This window comes from Sarcophilus harrisii, chromosome 1, assembly GCF_902635505.1.
Source record: "Sarcophilus harrisii chromosome 1, mSarHar1.11, whole genome shotgun sequence".
NCBI lineage: Eukaryota > Metazoa > Chordata > Mammalia > Dasyuromorphia > Dasyuridae > Sarcophilus > Sarcophilus harrisii.
In genome coordinates this window covers 312,598,363-312,611,710 of record NC_045426.1, presented here as the reverse complement: position 1 = coordinate 312,611,710, position 13,348 = coordinate 312,598,363, and the positions used below count along the sequence as shown (strand labels likewise).

The 13,348-nt window shown below is 35.9% G+C and overlaps 1 protein-coding gene across 8 annotated transcripts in view; it reads left to right on the top strand.

The window, feature by feature from the left end:
* C1H16orf71 (chromosome 1 C16orf71 homolog) overlaps window positions 1-13,348 on the top strand; it is a 40,564-nt gene that overhangs the window by 22,342 nt on the left and 4,874 nt on the right. For 2 of the 8 annotated variants that reach the window (XM_023497606.2, XM_012543001.3), the window contains exons 7-10: window positions 275-466; window positions 2,947-3,036; window positions 4,916-5,154; window positions 10,283-11,355. In XM_023497606.2, coding sequence (XP_023353374.1) covers window positions 275-466; window positions 2,947-3,036; window positions 4,916-5,154; window positions 10,283-10,398 — 637 coding nt within the window. In that variant the 3' untranslated portion in view covers window positions 10,399-11,355. Of the gene's footprint in view, window positions 1-274; window positions 467-2,946; window positions 3,037-4,915; window positions 5,256-10,282; window positions 11,356-13,348 lie in introns of those variants that run through there. The other 6 variants (XM_031945159.1, XM_023497608.2, XM_023497607.2 and 3 more) reach the window with 6 other exon arrangements.

The window sequence follows — 13,348 nt, the reverse complement described above, 5'->3', positions numbered from 1 at the left end:
TCAATGTGAGAATTCTTTAGTGAATATTAAGATAATGATGAAATATAATTGGTAGTGCTATTTAAAGTGTTGGGAAACCATTTCTGGAGTGAGAGGATGGATGTAAAATCTTGGAATAGGGTTCCCAACCTCTTATACAACTTCCTAAATTTAAATTATCCTAAATTTCCTTATCCACTTTGATTCCAGAATGATGACCTCTAGGAAAATTTTTGTTCTATGCCAATTAATAATTTAAAGGAAATTTTTAAGAAACATTACTTTGTTTTCACAGAAGTTCTAGCTGTATATCACATCTAACACCAGGACAGAGTCATGACATGACTAATGGCACAAAGCTAAAGGGGATAATAGAACCTCCCACAGTTTTCATTGACCTCAGGCAACCTGACACGAAGAAATCAGTGCCTGTGATCAGGGCCTCTGCGTCAGAATACAGATTCCAGAATCAAGTAGAAGAGTTCAGGTAATTACAGCAAAGAAAAGCTGTGCTTTTTACCTCCTGTTTGTTTGAACAGATTTTTTTCCTCATGGGATAAGTAATTTCAAAATGGAGGAAGGAGACTGCTTTTGAAAACTAGTAGAACTTTAAAATAGTAAATAAAGAATATATGGAGTTAGTTACAATAGTATTGGTTAGTAGGGAGCACAGGACTAAAAGCTATGAATTTAGAGACTAGTCCCAGTCAAATCAAGTCAATCAATATTTTTAAGGGCTTACAATACATTTCCTTATCCTCTGAGAGACAGAAAACACAGAGTTGGCTGAGAAAGGGTCCCATGAGTAGATCTACAAGATTACACACAAAGGCCAGGGATCCTTATCATTACTACCCCATGCTAATACAGACACAATTCATAAATTTGGATGGGGATATTTTATCTAAGCTGCTATTGCTTTTCATCAATCAATCAAAGTGCAGTTTTATCAAGTGTTGGAGCTGAAGTCAAGAAGACTCACCTTCCAGAGTTCAAATCTGCCCTCAGATAGTAGCTGTGTGACTTGGGGCAAATCACTTAATTCTGTTGTCTCAATTTCTCATCTGTAAAATGAGCTGAAGAAGGAAATGCTAAACCATTCTACTATCTTTGCCCAAAAAGTCCCACAATTGAACAACTAAAGTACAACAACTTTAATTTATTTCTTTATGTAATAAATGGGAGTAACTGTCCTCAGGGATAAATGGAATAATAGATAAAAAGAAGCAGTGAGCTCTTTAAGAGAAAGGCTTTGTGAAATTCAAGTCTCTTTTTTATAAACTTTTTTTTAAACTGTGTTTTATAAATACAGTGACTACCAAGAATGTTCACTTTAATATAACTATAACTTTTAACAATCGTAGTTTAGGACCACAAGACTCAGACCTGTAAGCGACTTTAAAGACCCTCTAGCCTAGTTTCTGTTTCTGTCTCCTCTTAATTTCTCCTCCTCCATCCTTCTCTTTTTCTCTTTCTTTCTCTGATTCTTCTATCTGTCTCTCTTTTCCCTTCTCCCTCCCTCTCTTTTAACAGACAAACTAAGACCCAAAGAAGTGTGACTTGACAAAGGTCATTTGTTCTTTCTAATCACTCAATCGGTAGGCCTTTGAAGGAAAGAACAATATGGGAAGTAAGGTTATGAAACTGAGACAAATATAAAAGACAATTTTTTTAAAAAAGGGAATAAGAGTAAGTCAATGTGGTATAATTGTAGTGGAAAGGGAAGAATTGTATTCCATGCTCAGGCACTATAGGCCCTATAGGCTATAGGCCTATCTGACTTCCCCTTTCTGGATCTCAGTTTCTCCATCTATTAGAAAGGTGATGAAGATTTTCCAGCTCTAAAATGTTTATCATCGTAAATCAAAAACTCATCAAAGGTATTGTTATAAAAGAAGAAATTTTAGGCATATATATGGAATATCTATATAAACCTTTGGAATAGGTTTGATCTTTTCCTGGAATGGCCCCTTTCCTTCTCATTTTCATTTCCAGAAGCTAATTTTGGTATTTCTGCCGTTTGTGCAATTGGTGTTCCTTTCATTTATTCTGATAATTTGTATTTTATGTATCTTGCATTTTTATACTTTTAAACTAACTTTTCTTCTATTTTTATAAAGTCTTCTAAATCTCAACAATCACACCTATATGATTTCTCATTTCTAGATATATTTCTTCTTTTGAAAAATTTTAGAAAAGCAAATTGTCTCTTCAATATCAAACCAGTCAAATTGTACAAAAAGTTATTTTATTTAAAAAAAAAAAAAGGCATAATTAAATCCCTTACCTCTCAGAACTACTCAGAGAGGGAAAAGAAGAAAAGGAGGGCATAAGATCTGTTATAAGTACAAAAGCAAAATCTATGTCAAAAAAGCAGATTCTATAGAATTTAAATTGAATAAATTTCATTAAAAAGACAATAGATATCCAGCCAACAAGCACAGTTTGCAAAAATGTCAAGTAGGAGCTGAAATAAGCAACTTCATCTCAGTAAGGAGGAACATGGATAGATTCAAAATTATTTCAAGTTGAAATATGTTAATTCAAACCATTATTATACACGCGCGCGCGCACACACACACACACACACACACACATACACACACATAAACACACATTCATACTCATACAGTTGACTGGCAGCTCAAAGTACTGAACTCCCTTCCCAAAAAGGTATTTCCAATTCAGTTCATTTTTTTTATCTATGGATTTGTGTGTGTGTGTGTGTGTGAGAGAGAGAGAGAGACAGACAGACAGACAGACAGAGGCAGAGAGAAAATTATATTATTTAATAAATGCATTTGACCACTTAAAAGGTTTTTTTAATACTTGTGCTGTCCTTCTTCTCCACCTTCCCACCTCACCAAGAACATACTGAATGCTGAAAGTATTAACTCATTGATTAAGTTGCAGCATTTTGGGGCATGCTATAAGATGATCAAATTAATTTGTTTCATTTCTTTCTAGCTCCAGTGATAGCTCTACAGAAAGTGAGGAGGAGACTCCAGATATGAGATTTGAGAAAGGACCCAGAGGGAGAATTTCACAAAGACCAAGGTAGAAAAAGGAAGGGGTTTTCATTCAGCTCTAGGAACATGATCCAGAAAATTCCAAGAGTGACATCTTGGGACTTTATTTTTCTTCTCTATTAGTGATTTTTTCCCCCAATATCAATATCACTCTGATAATTGAAAATCAAGCTATCTCTTTCCTGCATTAACTTTTTTTTTTTTTTGGGGGGGGGCAAGTTTTTTTTTGCTATAATTTTTTGAATTATATGAATATAATTCATATATAAATTATATGGTTATCTCCTAATGCATCAATGCTTTGTGTGTTTCAAAGAAAAGTTAGTTATCATTCAAAAGAATGTCTCTTGGAGTCCATATTCTGTTCTCTCCCTTTTTTGTCAGGATGTGCCATTCTGATGAACCTCAAAAAAAGAAAGGGCTTTCTAGTGTACCATATGAATATGTATACTTCCTGACAGTGAGCATAAAATTCCCAAATAAACTTAAACATTTATGGAAGCTTCTAATAATAGCTGAAATATGATGCAATAGGGTTTTTTTCCTAGTGTTTTTGGCAGTGGTTGCTTGTTGAGAATCATCTCCATAACAGTTTTATATACCCAAGATAAAAATGTCCTGTTAAAACTTAACTTTGCAACTTAAATAGATTCATCCCATTTCAAGTATTTATGATATTTTGCATCTTTACCAAGAACGTTTTTTTATTCTAAGCTATTACACTGTTGAATTTTACATAATTGTTTCAGTCATTTCTACACTTGTTCTCTCATAATTGACTGAATAAACAAGGATTTTTTTAAGCAGCACCTATAATCACCTGTTCTGAACAAAGTACTTTGGAGGTATAAAAGAAGTCAAAGAAGTGATTCCTGTTTCTAAGAACCCCACAATCTAATGGGAAAGATAGAACATATATACATCAAAAGCCTGGAGAACAACAAAGCAACAGATAACACAGTTAAAAAAAAAAACAGCATGTGCTGGGAGCATATATTGATATACACCAAATATGGCTCATCTAGATATGCCCAAATTTTAGCTTGTTCCATCACTCAACACTTTATCTATATACATTATACAAATACTAATGCATGATAAATTCTGGCATATCAAGATGTTCCACTGCACATACTTCCAATAAATGAGTAGGCACATTGGCACTTGGCTAAATTTGTAGATTTAATATCTATAAAACTCTCAAAACATTTTTTTGTTGGTGGATTCATACAGTAAAGTTCTTGAGAGCAACAGCTATATTCTCATTTTCATTGTAAACTCCTATAATCTTAAGATTCAGTATAAACAGTATGAAATTTATCTTTCAAGATTATGAAGTAGAAGAATTTTTGTTTCCCATGTCTCTAAAACCCTTTTATCTCCTATAGCCAGTACTCTTTATTTTCCATCTCTTGGCTCACTTTGGCATCAAGCTGAAATGTATTCATTTTTTCTTCTCAGTTTCACTCTTTAGTAAATGACATCTAAAGATATTATCCCTTTTGGTAGAAAATTCCATTTTCCCATTGGAATAACTAAGTTAAAAGGAAGAATAGCACTAAAGGTAGAATTTGGGGGATTAGCCACTTTTAACAGGATTGGCCCTTATAGTCTAAATTAATTCCCCTTCAAGTAAGACAGTTCCTGCACATATTGGACATACAGTTTGACTAAGTGATAACTATTAGTGTTCTGGGTCCCTAATGTTATATTCAAGTAGTTGCTGGGAGGTCTCCTGAATGAGTTAGAAGAAAGTTACTTTCTTCTTTATGTGAAAAAGTTGTTGAAATTGACAAAATGCTTTTTCTTCTCAAATATACTGCTCAGCCTTTAATAACCATGAAGAAAGTGTCAAAATGCTTTTCTTTGATTTGTCCTTGCTTTTCTTGCATTCTGTTTCTTACCAGGGACCAGACTGGGAAAAGTTACCTGTTACAACAACTCCGTGCCTTCCAGAAGACCTCTCAGTCATGTGGCACTGAAACTAAAGTAATTACTCAAGATACTCAGGATACTGAAACTTTTGAAGACATGGCCAAGGTGGGAATCAGGAGAAAACAAGTGGTAACAAGAGAGAGACATCAGAACATTTCAGAAAGGCCACTGGCATCCAAATACCTTCCACTCCTGGACCAAGAGGCCAAAGGTAAAGGAAAAAATAAAAAAGGGCATCAACAAGATTCCAAATTCAGAAAAATTCATTGTGGAGGTGGTGGCTCCTCTGAATAAAACAAGAAAAACTTCCAGGTAAAGTAATTTGAGAACTGGGTCGATAATGTGGCTTTTAAGTAATAACTATACCCAGTTCTATGTATGGGTTCTCTTTGCTCTCTTCCAAGTTTTTCATGAGTTAAGATTTAGACCATGTGTGGTACAATAGTATATTTATTCAGGTAGATGGCATTTTAAGATTAACAAAGCTCTTTGTTTACAAGGTTGTTGAGTTATTTCAGTCATAGCCAACTGTCTGTGACCCCCATTTGGGGTTTTCTTGACAAAGATACTGGAGTGGTTTGCCATTTCCTTCTTCAACTCACTTTACAAATGAAGAAACTGAGGCTAATAGGGTTAAGTAACTTGCCCTTGGTCACCTAATTAGTAAGTGTCTGAGGTCAGATTTGAATCTTACATGTCAGGCTCAGTGCTCTTGTGTAATGCATCTTCCAGCTGCCCTACTCAACTTGTAATGAGCCTCAATTTCCTTATTTGTAAAACAGAGATGATATTTGCAGTACCTATTGCATAGGGATTTGGGAAAGACCAAATAAGAAAATGTATATAAAACGGCTCTGTGAACCTTAATGTACAGATAAACTGTCAACTACTATTTGGGTCACTTTCAACTATATTTCTGCAGTTCCTCCTTCCCCTTAAAGTTCTACTTTCATATTTCTAACAACCCTTTGGATATCTCCACCTGGATGTCCTGTCAGCATTTTAAATTCCATATGTCTAAATCTGAACTTATTGTCCCCTCCCTTATAATTCTCCCTTCTCCTACCCAATTCTTTCTACTGGTTATGCCACTATTGGTCCCAAGTACTCAGCCTTAAAACTTAAGAATCATTTTTTATTCTTCTTTTTCCATTATTTCTTCTCATCATTTAAATCAGTTACTAAGTTCTATAGTTCCTATGTCAATAACAGTTCTCACATCTCTTACTGGGACCACGTCTTCATTTTGTGGATGATAGCATCCTCATCGATCCTCTTACATCCAGCTTCTCACCAGTTCATGACCTTACTATTGCCCTGCAATCATCTTAATTTATGTAAACTCTTCTATTCATAAACCCTTAGTGGCTCCCTTTTACATACTGAAGTATGTGTATGTCTCTGTCTGTCTATATTATCTGTGTGTGTGTGTGTGTGTGTGTGTGTGTGTGTGTGTGTATGAATGTCCTATCCTAACATTTAAGGCCTCCAATAATCTGACTCCAACCTTCCTTTTTAGCCTTCTTTGACACTACTCCCCTTTTTGTACTTTGTATTCCAGCCAAACTGGGCTTTAATAGTTAACTATTCTTCTTTATCTTAACCCTCTCCAGTACCTATCTGTGCCTTCAGTCACATATTTGGAATAGACTAACTTCCCCTTTCCCCAATCTCTACCTATTGATATTCCTTCCTTCCTTCCTTCTAAGCCACACTGAGGAAATACCAGGTCCACAAACATGTTCCTGATCCACCCTGCCCTGCCCTGGAAGTGATCTCTCCATCCTCAAATGTCTGAAAGCACTTTGTCCAAATCCTTTTTCTACCTTTATTCCATTTTCTGTTATATGAGATATAGTTGTGGATGGCAGAAGAGACAGATGCATAGTGGATAAAAGGCTGCTCTCAAGTAGGAAGATTTGGGCTCAGATTCTGCTTCTGACTATTATTGTAGACTGTGTGATTCTGGGCAAGTCACTTAAATTGACTATTAGTTTACAAGATGCTGACTGGCATTGATAGAGGGAGTCTCTTCATTCTGGAGTTCCCTATACCATTAAAATTAAAATGTTCTATCTCTGTCGCATTCCCTGTGATAGTATTTCCCCCATTTGATTATAAGCTATTTTAGTGCAAAGACTTAACTTAGTTACTTTTAGTTCTCCCAGGACCTATAGAGTGCCTTGAATATAATTTAGTATTATATTATTTATAGATTTAATAAACATTTATTCAGTTTAAGAGAAAGCAGCAGTCCTGAATAAGGAAACTATGGGGAAGTGAAGACAGACCTAATGTGCTTTTTCATTTGGGGATAAGTCTGACTCTGTTCCTCTCCATTTTTTTCCCCAGAGGATGATTGTGTTAAGCATGCTTCAAATAGGAACAATATCTTGGACATAGTTTCTCCCTTTTTAAAAAAAGATTTATAGAAAGAGGCCTAAGAATGATGACAATCAACTTTACTTCTAAAGATAGTTCCTTTTATTCATTAATAGGCATTTTAACTCAAAGAATAAGTACTGTCTTCTAGGATAAACTTTGTCAGGTTTTCTGCATATGGTAGACATAGTAATTGGGGAATATATATTAGAACAGAATTCCAAACACTTTGTCCAGAGGCCGTTTAGCTGGATTCCAAAGTTTGGAAGGTATTTTTCCCCTCAGACCTGTGATTCATGATTTCTGTAAAAAAAAAAATTCCTTTTACCAAAGATCAACTGTTCTGCGACTCAGATGTTACCAAGAGATTAAAGCTTGACTTTGGTCTTGATTCCATTACTTCCTGTTAGATATCATAAAGGGCACAGAAGAAATCAATCAGTAAATATTTCTTAAATGACTACTTAGTGTCAAGCACTGTGCTAAATTCTGGAGATACAAAAAGGGGCAAAAGAGGATCTCTGCCTTCAAGAAGCTTATACTCTAAGGTGGGGGAAGACAACATGCAAATAAATACATATTTTAAAAAAGCTATATACAAGATAAATAGGAAATAATTAGCATGGGGAAGGCACTAGAATTTTTTTTCTAGTCAACAAGCATTGATTAAGCACATTGCCAGACTTTATGCTAAGTGCTGGGGATATAAAGGAAGACAAAGTCAAAAGATAGGATTTTAGTTATAACTTAAAGGAAGCCAGGGAGGTTAATAGGTGAGTAGGCCAGTAGGCCAGTTTTAAATTTGAAGTGAGAGAACATGATTGATTCTATAGGCTTTGCTACTTTTGAATTATTTTTTGCCAGTTGCTTCATCCTGGGCCCTGTTTCCTTATTTGTAAGACTATCTGCCTTCAGAGATCTTTTCCTGAATTAAGATATGATCTTTTGGTTCCCTTATTGGGTCTGTGAAGGAGAGGTGCTGCCCTTTCTCTCTCCTTGCAGTTTAGATGTGGTATAAGGATGGTTGAAGGAACTGGATGTTTAATATAGACAATGAAAGACTTAAAGAGGAATACTGTCACCAAATAATTGAAGGGCTGTTAGATAAAAACATAGTTCTGTTTGACCCAAGAACTATAAACAATAGTTAGAAGTTGCAAAGAAGCAAATTTTGGCTTGATATAAAGAAAAAACATCTTAATAGAGTTATCCACAAATGGAATATGTATTAGAGCAGAATTCTATTCCAGGGTTACCATAGAAATTCATAGGAATTAGAAATTCAGAATAGAAGAGACCATAAAGAACATCACAAGGTGTTTCCCTTTACTATGAGCAGAGTTTGGATGATGTTTTATGTTCTGACATTGGGAGAATCCTCATTCAGGTATAGGTTGCACTAGATGGCCACTGAGGTCCCTTCTAATCCTGAAATTCTACAATTCTATGATACCAAAACCAACACAATGCCTTTGTAGGAACTACATCTTCTCCACTTATAGAACAGGGACTGTCATGATTAAACAGTCTAATCCAACAAACATTTTTATTGAGGCTCATTTGAAGCTCCAGACTTTATATCCAGAGAATATAAAGATGAATGAGTTGGCAGCCTCTGTCTATATGGAGCTTACAGTCTGGTAGAAGTATATGATCCTCAAGAATAAATAATCTATTTAAAATATTTTTGGTAGCCATCTCAGTCATTTGACAGAAGCTTTTTGAATGCAGGGAAGAAAGTTCAAAGAATATAACGGACACTGGATTCAGAAATGCTGCTTATTCAGGCTGGTCTTAAGCTAGCCCCAGGAATCCACAGATATTGTTATTTTCATGAGGGACTTTCAGAATCCAGGAAAATTCATCCATCCATCCAACAAACATTCACCAAGTCCATACTAGTGCCAAGTAGTGGGCTGTAGGAAGTCACAGAAGTTGTTGTCAAGAAGTAATTCCTTTTTCAGGCCACAGTTGGAACAATAGTTATGCTTAATATAATCAATTAATTGTTCAGTTTTAGGCAGTAGGAGATTTTATATTTGAATTTATATTATATTTCCTCATAGCCAGAATGCACTATATACCAAATTGTCATGTGATATAACTCTTTGAGGTAGATATTAAACCTTGCAATGTGTGTTCAAGGTGGTGGTGGGATATGGAAGAGGGTTTAGTAAGGAGGAGGAAGGTACCAAATAGGAAATAGTGTGAAATTTGTTTTTTCCATTTTTCTTCTGCTTCCGTTAAAACAAATATGTCCATTTGGAATTTCTAAAATCAACTCCACCCGTAATAGACTTGAACAAATGCAAGCTTTATTTCCAAAATCAAAGTACATACAATCACTAATGTACAGTAAGAACTGAGAAACTGAAAGGAAAGTTGGCAGGAAATAGTGGTACAGAAAAATGATCTTTTTTGTGCATATGTGTGAGGCAATTTGGGTTAAGTGACTTGCCCAGAGTCACACAATAAGTATCTGAGGCAGGAGTTGAACTTGGGTCTTTCTGACTTCAGAGTTAATGCTCTATCCATTGCATCATCTAGCTGCCCCTATCATCCCTCTTTTTATCTGGAGGGGGCACTTAGATAAAAGTTGAAGCACCTTTTAGAGAGAAATACTAGAAATGGCCATATTTTTCCCTCCTCAAATGGCATGCAGTCCCTAGGTGAGCTGGAGAGACAGAAGCTGAGACATAAATTAAAGGCATAAATATGAAGGAATCTATTGAATTAGAGATTTCACTTCCAAAAGAAACCCCAGAGCAAAATCTTGAATACCTTAGGGTTTCACCAATGTGATATCCCACATTAATGGGGAGGGGTGGGGTTAGACCCTAGGATCCCTTCCTGTACAATGATTCTAAAAGTCTGCGACATCAACCAACAGGAACACAAAATGATCCTGTTTTTTCAAAGCCATTTATCATTTTCATTTCTTGTCCTCTTTTCCTCAGTAGTTGGAAGAACTAATGTGGAATGTAACTGTCTGCTAACCTTCAAAAGCATTCACCAACATGAAGCCCACAACTTCTCTCAAAGAAGCAATTCAAATAAGCATCTCTTGGCATAACAAAATGAATTGACTTCATGGAAGGAGTAGAAAGAATTTCAAATCAGTGTCCTGCACTGCACTAGATAAAAGCTCCTGGCAAAGATTACAACCTTCCAAAATGGCCACTTACACCATGAAGAAGCTCTTAAACCACTTCATTGACAAAGGAAGCTTTGCTTTCCCATGGCTTGGGATGCACTTTCATGTGTTTGCCCTATATCAGGCAAATGAGGAAACACGTCACAGCCTTTGATATCTGCCAGGATATGAGAGCAGCAAATCATAGGAAGCATTCTCCAGTCATCACTTAGATTTCCTTTTGTTTCTTGGAAGTAAAGAGACCTGGGTCATGGCTCATAAGCTCTTTCATCTCTTTTCTATCAGGACCCTGACTATGCAGGAGCTAGGGAGGCAGCAGAAGACTCAACCATCAGCCCAGTAAACCTAGTGGTTGAGGAAGATAATTTAAACTAGTTTACAAGAAAATCAGAAAAGGACTTCTAGTCTTGACTGTGACCAGGAACAAGCCCAGACTGCTTTGAATAGCTATGGCTTCCCTGAACCCTCTATAACCTCTACCCACATCTGTATGTCCTTAGACTACCATAGGACCAGAACTTCCATTTGATGTTGGCATAGAGCTGCCCAACATTTTACTACTTGGTATTCAAAGGCTTCTTGTTTTTAAATTCCAGTGTTTCTCTTTTCCCTTTTAGTATCAACAAATGTATTAAAATATTTATTTCTCCAATAAAGTAATGGAATGTCAACTTTTAATTCCAAGTAAAGTAGATGTTCCAGATGATCTATTTGTTAAGAAATTAAGATAGAACCAATGGGCTGGGAATTGGCTCTTAGGGCTAAGTGCCCCTAAGCAAAGATTATCTTTTGCAACATTTTTAAGTACACCTCTTAACAATCTGTCTAGTGATATGCTAATAAATGTTTAACAACTAGCTCTCTGAAAAACCATAACATACTTTAATCTATATTCTTATTTCATCCATTATTTTCTTAAATCTAGACAACAAAATAAATCCAGCTCTGATTTGTGGTCTTTGATGATTTCCAAGGCATAAAAGTTCACACTGAAAATTTACAGCTGACTGAGCCAATATACACTGGTTCCAGCACACCCCTAAGTATGTCCCACTGCTTTAATTTTTTCAGTTATTGATTTGACCAGTTAGTCAGATTGTTCTGTTCTTGTGATTCAGGCACAGTCCTTCACATAGTTGCTATTTTGTTATATATCACTGGCTGTTCTTTGTAGTTTTTGTGTTCAGTCTTTTATCACCCATCTGAAGTCCAAAAATTAATGTAGAGTCAACTAACACTTACGCGTAAATCTTATGTTCAGTTATTTCACTTGTCAATTATTTCCTATATTTATAAAAACTTTTTATAAAGAAAGCATAAAATTCTTCTCAATGAAAGAAAAATAGGAAATTTGTATTGCCTTCCAACAAACATATACTCAAGTCTTGACCTCCTCCTTGACTACTAAAACATTTTAAAATTTAATTTGTTACACGTCTAGGAGATTTGGAAAGAGACTGAAGGGCTGCTCTACCATAAGTCACATGCCAGGGGGAGATCAGATCTCTATTCCCAGGGAATGGAGATCAGGTGTTCTTAATACTGTTAATGTCTGGAACTAGTCCTTTGGGGGGAAATGGTGATTAATAACATGGGTACAGGAAGAATCAGAAGAGGAAGTGTCAAAATGAGGAATTAAGGGCTCTAGGAAGTAGGAAGCTGAAGTAAGAGTTATGATGCATTGGAGATGGAATGTCCTCCTGAATCCTAAACTAGAAGAGAGCAGGCAGAAAATGCTAATAAACCAAGGATGTAACATTTTCTTTTTAGACTGTGCTATCTCATGAGATGGTAGTTAAAATTATCTGGCTTACTAATGTAGAACATCCTGACCCATTCCTTCAAAATCTAGGTGTACTGGTGACTGCTTTAGAAGGGTAGTCCTAGGCTAGACTGTGCTGAGGGGCCCATCCAATCCAATCTAGAGTGTTTTTGAGAAGTCTTGCTTGTATGGGGTCAGAAGGGTAAGTTGTGAGGTTCAGGATTATCATTGGTAGAACGAATTACTCACATATTCTATTTGATGCAAGAACTATGAACTCAAGAAGCCCCTACCCTTTAAGGCCAACTAATAGCTTGAAGTTTGAGGATAAGTCATATACTGACCGAGCTGCATTCAAGTCCCAGTTTTCTCAGTCAACATGATACAATGGCATCAAGAGATCACCTTCCTGATGTCATTGGTCCTCTTCGAGAATGAAGGATAAACAAAAAAAACTAGCATCCAAGGAGAGAAAAATCTTGGACCCAATTGATTAGGGACCTCTGAACTACATAATCAATTACTCACGAAAAAATTAACATGTGATGCTTCCAAACCAGGGAGCAAACTTAAAACTTTGCATAGCAAGGCATACTAGAATGTACTAAAAGCTTCGTTCATAGTGATTCCCATCTATTCCAAAATTTCACTACTTTCATGCTCATAAAACTCGACTTAAGAAAGAAGGGAGGAAGAATTGGGTTGGCAACAAATCAAACCAGATTGAAAGATTTTTTTTGGTTTCTAAATTTGTGCTATTTAGAACAGCTTCTAAACCTAAACTGGGAAGAGGGATTCATCACATCCAACTTAATATTTCTAATGGTCTGGATTCTTGAATTATGGACCCTTCATTAATGAGCTTCATTGATAGATTACTCATTATGGGCAAACAATCTTAATTACTCTCATTCAATTTAGTTCAACTGATTCTTAGACTCCACAGTTCTTCATCAGGCCACACTGAAATCTCTCCAAGTTTAATAGGGCTTGCTAGTACTTTGTGTGTACTGGGATAGCTTTCATACAGCCAAGGTCACCACTCCCACCACAATGAAGCACCATCAGAGGACTTAAAATAACATTTAAGGGTCATTTAGAAACCAC